The following is a 10,818-nucleotide window of genomic DNA, read 5'->3' as shown; positions in this document are numbered from 1 at the left end:
AAATGTCATTCATTTAAATACGTTTAAAGATGTTCAAAACACCACACATTTTAACAGCAAAAACACAACACAAAACAACACAAAGGCCCAGTAATAGGAAAATATCTAAGCACAGATATGGAATACCATCCAGCTGGATAATAGGTGACAGTTAATAATGACAGGTAGATATACTGTCGATACATAGATGACTGAAAGATGATACATAGGTAAGAGTGAGAGAGATAAGACCGACAGACAGATGTGCCTTACCACAAGTGTAGCAGCACTTTCAGCAAATAGGCAGAGAAGTGGGATTGTTTAGGCTACTCAACATTAAAATTTATTTCATTTTTCTGAAAAGTTAAACTCCCAGAGCATTTCCCAGAAGTGGGTGTAAGTCAGGTTGATGCGTGTAAATGAGCAGGAGTGCACTACTGGCTGACTGAGGCAGGCCTCCTCACAGAGGGGTTCAGAAGGACTATGAGGGAGCCCAGTGGAGAGAACCCCCTTGTTCTCAACTTTTAAAACTCAACCGGACCCTCTTCCTCTAGGAGGGACTCCCCTTTGGTGACCTCTGCCCTGCTGGCCATTTCTGCCCTGCTGGCACCAAGGATGCCAGGCAGAGGCCCTGCCCAGTTGGCACCTGGAATGCAGAGAGAGGGGCACAGGATGTGAGCTGGTGCCTGCCCTGCCCACCTGGGTTTTTCTGTGCTGCAGCAGGCCAGGCTGCCCCCAGGGGCCCGTGTGCACCAGGTGAGGGCATCCATATCTCCCCCGATGGCCTGGCAGGAAAAGCACCAAGCAGAGGATGGTCAGGTCTGCCACCTGGGCTCTGGCCCTAGGACCCTCAGCTCCTGAGGTAGAGACATGTTAGCGAGAGTTTAGGGGAAGTGTGCCCAGGTCAGTGAGGCTCGGCTTGGCCTTGGAAGGCAGGCTGGAAACTACTAGGTGCCCCTTCTAAATGGATTGTTCCAAGTCCTGAGGCCTAGATGAGGGGGAAGGAGAAGGAAAAGAAGGACCAGGGATGAGGAAGGACAGTGGTGTTCCAAAGGCTAAGGAAGAGTCTTCTGCCTGCTTGGCCCGGGAAGGCCCATCACCTTGTCTGTGATTGGGACAACACTTTGACCTTCCCCCAAGGGCCCTGGATTGGGGGGGGGGGGTCCATGTACAACAGAATATCCATGGGTTCACTGGGGAGTGAAATTTAGGTCCAGATGGATGAGACGCAGGCACTCTGCTCCACCATCCTGCCACCCACCTCAGCCTCCCTTTGACTAAATGGTGAACACGTATTTGAAGATGTACATTCAAAAGGACCTAGTTAATAGCTCATCTGGGATATCCACAGAGCATGTTGCCATCAAAGCTGTTATTAGTGTGGCAGGACCCTTATGGATGGGAAGGCAAGTAGCACAGCTCCAGCACCAAAAACTAGACCAGCCTGAATGCCTTCTCTGCTTCTAGGATATTACTGCCCAGGAGGGGCATGGACCCCGACACCTCTCAGTGGCCCATGGGGAGATGGTGGCTCTGTGGGCCACATCTGCCCTGAAAGCTCACAGGTGGCCACATCCCAGACAGATGGGCATCACAGCAATGGCTCAGGTACTTGGGCTGGCTCAGAAGGCAGACCAGAGTTGCTATGGAAACCATCTACAACACAGGGTGGGCAAGGCCACAAACTGACACAGATGCTTTACTTTCCAGGCCAAGAGAGCCACCAGGAGAGGACCTGCCCTCCCAGTCATTACTGTCCCCAGGGCACTGGCCACATCCCCTTTCCTTGCCCTCAGGACATGTCCAGTCCATGGAAGGGCCAAAGCCCAGCCCAGAGCTGCTGGCTATGTTTTGCAGGTGAGGAGACAGAAGGGAGCAGTTGGGGTTTCTCCTGGAGAGTCAGGTCAAAACTGTGTTTTGGGGCCTGGGGAGCAGCAGGTCACTGGAAACCTCTCTCTGATGGCCTAGGGTACAGGAGGCCCTGGGAACGGTGGTCAAGGACAGGGCCTTTGGACTGGGCAGAAGTCCAATGGCACTATTCCTTGCTGTGGGAAATCACTTAACTCAGTTTCTCATGTGCCCAATAAGAATACAGAATATGGGAATTTGTATTATTGAGGTAAAAATTAGATACTACAGTAAATAAATGCTTACCTTGACTGAGGCAAAGAAGTGGCCATAATACAGAAGAACAGGTTCCATGGAGGAGACAAAGGGCTTGGCATGGTCCTGGGTAAGTGAGGATGTGTACTCAGTGACACTTATGTCATTGGCCCAGAAGTGACAGCATGGGACTGGACTTCTTGCAGGTCAGGCTGAGCAGTGGCTCCATCCAACACCCTGCTTCAAAGGGTGGGAGTGTTGGGAGCATTGCAGGCCCGACCTTGGCTGTACTTCACTCCCCAGGGCAGCATCAAGAGACCTTCTGACAGAGTGAGTTAAGTGTGGGGCTAGATAAGGGCAGCTATGAGATCGCAAATCATGGAACCTCTGGGCTGGGGGAGCCTCAGGGAACAGGACTTCCTTCCCTGTCCTTCCTCCAGTGACAAGATTGGGCCTGGCTGGTGACCCCACTGAGGTCTTGTGTCTCCCAAGACCCTGCCATCGTGACCTCACTGCCACCCGTGCAGGTTCTCTGTGGCCAGGGCCAGCACGGAGCTCATGGGCAGCACTCTAGGACTGTGCTGTGGGATGAGCGCCAGCCCGGCAGCCCCTGCCAGACAGCAGCTCTACCTCCCACCCCCACCGGCTCAGGGGTGCCCCAGGGGTGAGATTATGGACCACCTCCCAACCCCAGACCTCCCTTGTCCAAGGACAGCCCACAAAGAGCGGCCACTGTTTATCCTCCCCCTTGTGACATCAGTGTCCTTAGGGGTGTGGAAACAACTCTCATGCAAACTGTAAGACCACAGATGTTTAAAACTCTGTTACTCTGTCTTCCTCCTTCACCTGCCTGTTGCTGGTACAACATGCACTGCACGTGTTTCCTATGCTCACACATGCACGCAGATGTGTACACATCATGCTTCCACAGGCAAACCTGCCAGCTTGGGGGCAGTGACAAAACCAGGATCACACACTACTTTTTTTTCTCTTCTCCTAACTTCTCCTATCCTTCTTCTTAGAGTTTATTACCCATAGATTATGTGCTCCATGAGCTAATAAAGTGTCATAATGGTGCAAATAGAAATAACAAACTTGGCCAAGATGGGAACAGGCTTCCAAAACAAGTGTCCCAAAGGCCTTCATTCAGTGGCTCAGACTCTGCTTCTCAAGCTGGGTGTGGAGCCCCCAGTCCTCCTGGTCTGTCCTGTGCCCACCTTTCTCCAGAATAGGCCAAATGCTGCCACCCCTGTACTTTCTCCTCACCTTTGCAGTCTGCCCAGATAATTTCTGATTACATCTCTGTGCCCCACCCCCACACCTGGGGTCCCACCCACTGTCCCTGTGATGAGCCAGGACTGGACAGGACCCTGGACTGGAGCTTCCTGGGCAGTCAAGGGTGATGTCACTCCAGTTTTTAATCTCTGCTACTGTATTTCAGGAAATGTCCTCTGCAGAGGGTGGGCAAGACTGGGACTACTGAGTGATTGGTTTGGGTGTGGGATGGGCTATTTTGTGATCCCACCTACTTCTGACTTTGGGCAGGAGCTGAAGTCACCCACCCTGACGGAGGCATCCATGCCATGGCAGGGGGCCCCTGCCCTCCAGGCCACTTCTGTCCAGTGGGCACAGCAGTGCCCCTGCCTTGCCCTGTGGGTACCTTCTCAGATCGGTGAGTGCCACTGTCCCCAGGCCCATGGGGGTAAGCCCAGAGCTGTCTTCCTCCTGGTCTTCTGTCCACACGGACCATCTCACTGGCAGCATCCCTCCACCACAGAAGGACATCAGCCTCAGAGCAGGGCTTCCACTTGACCTGTGACCAGCATTATAGGTAAAGGGAGTTTTCTTATCAGAATAAGGGCAGGCGATATGGGCTGCTGGGAGCTTGAGAACATTCATACCCGAGAAAGAAAGGCCATCAGGTATTCTGTGCATCTGCCTGAGTCTAATTTGAGAGTAGAGTCCCATCTTCCCACGTTTAGGAGCATCCCGGCCCCCAAGAGAAGGTACTCAGGGCAAGGGGACAGCTGTGGAGCCAATGGTTGAAGGGCTGGTGGATGTTCTGCCTATTGCTGCCAGACGAAAAGGTCTGTGGCCCTAGACAACTGAGTTTGAATTAAGATTAAGATGGAAAAGGACAACTATACCCAGACAGCTATCTTGGGGAGCAGCAGGGGGAGAAAGAGAAAGAGAGCCCTGTTGAGCTCTCCTCCAGGCATCTTCCAGAATGAAACCACCTGCCTTGTAAGCAGGAAGAATCCCAGGGAACCTAAAAGAGGAGAAATGAAAAGGCAGCTCCAGAAATGCATGGTCCCTTGCCAGGACGTGGCTACTCCACCTGGTCCCACTGATGCCCAGGTTTCTCTCTGCCTCTCCAGGATGTTTCTCACCATGGCATCGGAGTGCCTGTCCTGCCCCTTTGGCCATTTCTGTGGTGCATCTGGCCTCACTGCCCCCTCTGGACCCTGTTCACCTGGCTACTTCTGTATGGAAGGAGTCTCCTCCCCAACCCCAGCAGGTAAGGGGTCTCTTAGGACTGGTGTGGGCCCTGCACTGGCCCAACGCCCAGAGGTAGATGGGCACTCTGATTATGGGAGGTGACTGGGTACGGGGCAGTTTGAGGACAAAAGGGAAGGGTGTGAACAAGCGGGCCTGGAGAAGATCCTTGGCCGGAGTGTTTAGAAGTCTGACTGCTATTCCTGGACCCACTGGCCTCCTGTCCTGTGCCTGTAGCAGTATTTCTCATGGTTGGCTCACTGCCCTCTGGACTGTGGTCATTGGGCTCTTGTCACATCTGTGGTTCTGAGCCCACCTCAGTCCCACCCAACCTCCTAAATCAGAGCCCCACTGACCCAAAGATGGAAACGCCATATATTTTCAAGAATGTGGGCAGGGAGAACCTGGGGGCTTCCAGAGACCAGCCAGCAGGTTCCAGAATGGTACCCTTTGAGGAACCCAGAGGTGAGCTGAGTGTGGACCTCGTCTCCCATGAGGGCCAGAGACAGCACCCGTGGGGAGGTGGAGCACAAGGTAAGCTCACAGGGAAGACCCTCTGCACCCATGTTCTCAGAGGATACCCTTTATTCCTTGGGAACTTCTGAAGGGGAAGGGGGATGGTACACACAGCACTGAGCTACAACTTTGGAGAGGGCCATTGAACCTAGGCCAGGGCCTTAAAGTCCCTCTTCTCAAGAACTTCCATTTGTCCAAAAAACATTTGAGGCAAAAACCCAGTTCCAGGATGGAAAGTGAAGTTCTGGGGAGTTGGGTAGGCAGGAGTCATGACCCCAGTGTAGGGACTTGGGGGGGGGCGGTTATAGGAGGCACAGGGTTCTGCTCACAACCACACATGAAAGCAATGCTTTCTAAATCCATTTTTTAAAAAATAAACACTCACGTTGTGTGTCCTCAGAAGAACACAAGGGGGAATATAAAAAAAACAGGCTTTGAGTCTGGGCGAAGCACGGAGAGACGCTGGTCACAAAAATCAGTTACCATTCCAGGATGCCATCCCCACTAAAAATGGGTCATTATTCCTGCCCACCTACGAAAGGGGGATTTTCTTTTTCTTTTTACTTTTTCTTTCTTTCTTTCTTTCTTTCTTTCTTTCTTTCTTTCTTTCCTTTCCTTTCCTTTCCTTCTTCTCTTTCTTTCTTTCTTTCTTTCTTTTTCTTTATTTTCTTTCCTTCTTTCCTTCTTTCTTCCTCTGACCCTGGGATCATGACCTGAGCCAAAGTCAAGAGTCAGACACTCAACGAACTTAGCTACCCAGGCAACGCGAAAGGGGGATTTTCTGAGGCTCAAATACACATGCATAAATATATAACATATATATAAAGCATATATTCTTTGATCTGGAAGATGCTATATAAATGTTAATTATCAGCATTATTTATTTCTAAAACCCTTGAACCTCTGCCCCAAACCCAAGTCCACATTTGGTCTTGGTGGCACAAGTCACCCCAGGCTCCGTTGTGCTCAACAAGTGACTGGGCCTGCACTCCTCACTTAGCTTCCTTCCTTTCTTCAGGCCACGCAGAGCACGGGGGGCCCTGTCCCCAAGGCCACTTCTGTCCCAGTGGGACCAGCCTTCCCCATCCTTGCCCTGCTGGCTCCTACAGCAACCTGACTGGCCAAGCATCCTGCTTCCCCTGCCCTGCTGGCTATTACTGCCCTGAGAACATCACCACTTACAGCGGGCACCCCTGCCCCACTGGCTTCTACTGCCCCAGAGGTGAGTGCCTGGGCCACAACTCCCAGAGGCAAGGCTGAGCAGCAGGGGCTAGTATAGGTGGCAAGGGTAGGGGTGGGGCTTGGTGCTTGCTGCTCTGTAAACTGCAGCAGCAACCAAGGATCACACAGATGTTCACTGCTGAGACTGTCCCACCACCTGTCCCAAAGGCCCAGGGAAGGACTGGACCTTTCACAGAGGCTGAGCCCAAAGCAGGAGGCCTTGAGCAGCAAATTTCATACAAGTGTTTTGCTTTACCTTTAAAATTCATGAGAGTTTTACTTTCTACTCCATAACATAATCCCATTGGCTAAAAACTAAAGATTTAAGATTACTTTACCAGTATGTTACAAATTTGGGGCCACATGCTTTTCAGCAAAGTTCGCCACCAGGAAAATGATTCCTGCAAACTCTATGGCTTTGTGGACCCTGGGCCTGGGACCACACAGCCTGGAAAGCCAAACATAAGCTATTGGTGAGGCAGTGGCTCCTGTGGCTCAGGCCAGGAATTTGCCAGGACAGGTCCTACGAGATGGCACCAGGAGCAGTGAGTGGCATCGTCTCCGTAGCCTTGAGCCCAGCTGGACTCCCTCCTCTGAACTTTGCTTTTCAGGCACCAAATATGCCACCCAGTTCCCCTGCCCTCGGGGCTACTACAACCCAGACCCAATGACCCAGAGCCTGGACAGCTGCCTGCCTTGTCCCCCAGGCCACTACTGTGGGCAGGAGAATCTGACCCAGGCCTCTGGACCATGTGATGCAGGTGCGCTTCCCAAAGCACCCTAAGAAACTCCACCTATCCCCGTGCTTCCTACTGCTGTCCCTGGACCTGGGGTGACCTGAACTATCTCCTGGAACAGCTACTGGGAGGAGTAGGCCTGCAGCCTGGGTGAGCTCAGCCTTTGACCCCTGGGGTCCCCAATAGTCCTCTTGCCCCACTGCCTGCCTTTCTGTGCTGATCTCCACCCCAGGCTGGTTCTGCGTCTCAGCAGCCTGGACCGCCCGCCCCTTTGACCTGGACAACTACACCAGCACCAATTGCCTTTGTCCAGCCACGGCCACAGGGGGGAAGTGTCCAGCTGGATCCTTCTGCCCTGAGGGCAGCTCAGAACCCATGCCCTGCCCACCAGGCTCTTTCTGCGCCACCTCTGGTAAGGACCCAGGAGCCCTCTCTGGCCACTGTGCTATGACCCAGGCTTGGAGATGATTGAGAGAAATGGTAGGAACCCACCTTGCTCTTACCAGCTGTGTGGCTGCAGGCATGAACCAATATTTCCCTCTATAAACTGAGAACTGATGTCTGTACCTGCCTGGTCAGGTGGTGTGCTTGGCAAGCCTACAGGAAGGTCTGTGCTAACATAAACTTGCTGCCATCATGGTTGAGTGAACACAGGTGGGTCATTGCAGAATACCAAGGGAGGGCAAGTCTCTCTGCAGAGGAAGGAGCTCGGTGGCCCCTCACTTATGCCCTCTCATGAATCCCCGTGACTGAGTCACATCCTGAGCACCTGCTGTGACCAAACACTCCCAGTCACTGAGGACCCAGATATGAACTAGACTCTTCCTGCCCCAGCCTCTGGCCACCCTCAGATGGTAGAGCATAGTGAGGCCAAGACCCCAGCCTCTGCTCAGATCTCAGCTCTGTCTGCTACTACTGACAATGCCTCAGGCCCTCTGTGAGATGAAAGTGGTACCCCTGTCACAGGGTTGGGTAGAGGAGAGAAAGAGACAAAGCGCTGGGCATAGGCTCAGCCACTCATGCAACTCCCAGTCCTCCGGGGCCAGACACTGCGCAAGGACCCCTGTCTGTCTGCATAAGGAGGCTACTCAGCCCCAGCCTGGCACCCCCTCTCGCCCCCAGGCCTGTCCACACCCAGTGGGCCCTGCCAGGCTGGCTACTTCTGTGCCAAAGGAGCAGTGTCCCCAGCTCCAGAGGATGGGCTGACAGGGGCCCCCTGTCCCCCAGGAACCTTCTGCCGTGAGTGTCTCCATGGGCCCCACTCTCAGCCCTACTCGGCCTCCTGCCCAGAAGGCTGCTGACAGATCTTACTTCTCAGTTTGTGTCTGGACCCTGGGGCAATTGGGAAGAAGCCAGAGGGAAAAGGGATGCCGTAGATGGTCCATCCCAAGGCCAAGGAATGTTGCAGTGGGGAGTAGTTAAAGTCACTTGGGATGTTTGCTGTGATTTGAGTTGTTTGATGTGGACAGCTGAGAACCGACAGCAGTGGCCTTGTCACATCAGGAGTCTCATTAGCTGTCAGTGTATGAGCCCACATGATGATCCTCCAGCAGCAGGTGAAGGGCTTGAGTCTCTCCATGTGATATGGAGGGGCCAGGGAGCTGGGCTTCAGGGAAGTTGGCAGAGATGGGTCCTACAGGCAAGGTCACCATGGGTCCTGCCCCATCTCTGAGGCTGGGCCCACACCTGTTGCCCTTAAGGAGCCTACCCCCTGGACCTGAGGCCTCCCCTCAGCCAGGCCATGGCTTTGCTGCCTCCCTGTGTCCTCAGCTGCAGCATCACACAGGCCAAAACCATGTCCCGCTGGCACCTTCTCCGGCCTCCCAGAGCAGACCATGCCCTCTGCATGCCAGAGCTGCCCACGAAGCTTCTACTGCAAGGAGGCTGGTCTACAGGCCCCCAGTGGGCCTTGCCCAGCAGGTGAGAGGCAGCAAAGATCTTCAGGTGCAGGGAAGGGGGACAAGGTCTGGGGGGGGAGAGCGCCCCAAGGGCAGCTGTCTGGGTCCTGGGCTCCACAGCACAGCTCTCAAGGCCCTTGTGGCAAGAGACCCTGTTATGTCTAAATGTCTCAGGGAGAGGATAGTCCTCCTAAGTGTCCCTCCCTCCTGGCCAGGTTATTACTGCGACTCTAGTGCTGGGCCCATCAAGGACTTCAGCCTATATCCTTGTCCTCAAGGCTATTACTGCCCCCTGGGCACAGCCATGGCCACACACCACAGGTGCCCAGTAGGTACATACGGCCCTCGGAGAGGGCTAAGGAGCATCGCTGAATGCCAGCTGTGCCCTGCTGGGAAATTCTGTGCACTGGCAGGGCTCGCGGCACCAACAGGTATGTCCTGGAGGGCAGAAAAGGACTTCGGCACAGGGTGGGCTTGATTGGTGGGTCCCAGAGCAGGCTGAGGAGGAGATGCTTCAGGGGAAAACTATATGGACCTGGATCACTGGTAAAGATGGGGGGCAGAGCAGCAGGGTGTTGGGCAAATATTCCACTGCCTTCCCCAGACCCCTTACATCAGAAACACTGTGTCCGCACATCCCACCCCAGAAAGTCAGGAGGTATGGGGTCAGACCTCAGTGTCTAGTTTTAAAAAGCTTTCCAGGTGATAGGGCACCTGGCTGGCTCAGTGATTGTGTCCGACTTTGGCTTAGGTCATGTCTCACGGTTCCTGAGTTCAAGCCCCATATCGGGCTCTGTGCTGACAGGTCAGAGCCTGGAGCCTGTTTTGGATTCTCTGTCTCCCTCTCTCTCTGCCCCTCCTCCACTTGCTCTCTCTCTCTCTCTCTCTCAAAAATAAATAAACGTTTAAAAAAATTAAAAATAAAAATAAAAACATTAAAACTTTCCAGTGATCTACCACCCAGAATTGGGAGTCCCTTCGTCACAGTATACCTGCCTCAAAGTAGAACCACCCCCGGCTGTCTGCTGTCAACACAGGGTTCAGGGGTTCTTCTAGAGGGCCTTTAACATCTCAGCCCCTGCCCCCCACACCCCATTAGCTTGGGTGGCTAATGAAATGGCTGGAAATGTTTTGATCAATAAGGAAAATCTAGTCCTGGCAGTTGACAGTCTCTAAGGAGGGCAAATCTCAAACTGGCCCAGACCCCACAACCACTTTGACCTGGGAACTTGCACTGACTGAACCTGGAAGAGATTCAGGACCCTGCTCATCTGAGGAACAGGGTGGTTTGGGCTGGCTTTGGGTCAGGACACGTATAGTCTATGGCCATAGTGGGGGAGGGTCTGGGGACAGCATGAGCAGCCCTGTGCCTTGTGGTGTGTTCTCCAGCAAGGGGTACTGTGGGAACAGCTGACAAGATGTCCTTTCTTCCAGGAGACTGTGCTGCAGGGCACTGGTGCAAGGGAGGAGCCACTAGCAAGGACCCCACGGATGGGGCACGGGGACTCCTCTGCCCTGCTGGGCACTACTGCCTTGAGGGTACCTCACCACCTCTAGGTCTACTTCAATGGTGGCAGGGTGGGAGGAGGTCAAGGCCCTTCCAGCCTCCTGCTGTTGAAGGCAGGTCTCTACAGGTTTTGAGCCTTTCTCCCAGCACATGAGCCATGGCCCTCAGTGGAGGGCAGTGCTAAGCTGTGCAGGGCTGAGTACAGGTCCCTTCTCCCCAACATGCCCTCCTGATTCTGCTCAACAGTCCTCACCTTTCCCCTCCCTGGGAACCCTCCTCTAACCTGGCCCTCAGGAAACCTCACTTGAGCAACTGACCTTCCTCCTTTGCCCTGAGGATGCTTTCAGGGTCCTGGTTATTC

The 10,818-nt window shown here is 53.7% G+C and overlaps 1 protein-coding gene across 16 annotated transcripts in view; it reads left to right on the top strand.

The window, feature by feature from the left end:
* Positions 1-607: 607 nt before the first annotated feature.
* LOC109259117 (multiple epidermal growth factor-like domains protein 6) overlaps positions 608-10,818 on the top strand; it is a 61,720-nt gene continuing 51,509 nt past the window's right edge. For 11 of the 16 annotated variants that reach the window (XR_008421670.1, XR_008421669.1, XR_008421665.1 and 8 more), the window contains exons 1-11: positions 1,332-1,587; positions 1,690-1,836; positions 3,628-3,754; positions 4,461-4,600; positions 6,113-6,316; positions 6,927-7,076; positions 7,285-7,464; positions 8,175-8,291; positions 8,823-8,972; positions 9,166-9,381; positions 10,385-10,489. Coding sequence is in view for 13 of the 16 variants with exons in the window: in XM_053901207.1 (XP_053757182.1) it covers positions 1,428-1,587; positions 1,690-1,836; positions 3,628-3,754; positions 4,461-4,600; positions 6,113-6,316; positions 6,927-7,076; positions 7,285-7,464; positions 8,175-8,291; positions 8,823-8,972; positions 9,166-9,381; positions 10,385-10,489 (1,696 nt within the window). In the remaining 3 variants the exon portion in view is untranslated. Of the gene's footprint in view, positions 736-1,331; positions 1,588-1,689; positions 1,837-3,627; positions 3,755-3,780; positions 3,914-4,460; positions 4,601-6,112; positions 6,317-6,926; positions 7,077-7,284; positions 7,465-8,174; positions 8,292-8,822; positions 8,973-9,165; positions 9,382-10,384; positions 10,490-10,818 lie in introns of those variants that run through there. The other 5 variants (XM_019436478.2, XM_053901203.1, XM_053901216.1 and 2 more) reach the window with 5 other exon arrangements.

This window comes from Panthera pardus, unplaced genomic scaffold (genome assembly GCF_024362965.1).
Source record: "Panthera pardus isolate Hobbes unplaced genomic scaffold, ASM2436296v1 HiC_scaffold_1, whole genome shotgun sequence".
Taxonomy (NCBI): Eukaryota; Metazoa; Chordata; class Mammalia; order Carnivora; family Felidae; genus Panthera; species Panthera pardus.
The sequence above is the reverse complement of the archived record's forward strand: the minus strand, read 5'-3'. Positions and strand labels throughout refer to the sequence as shown.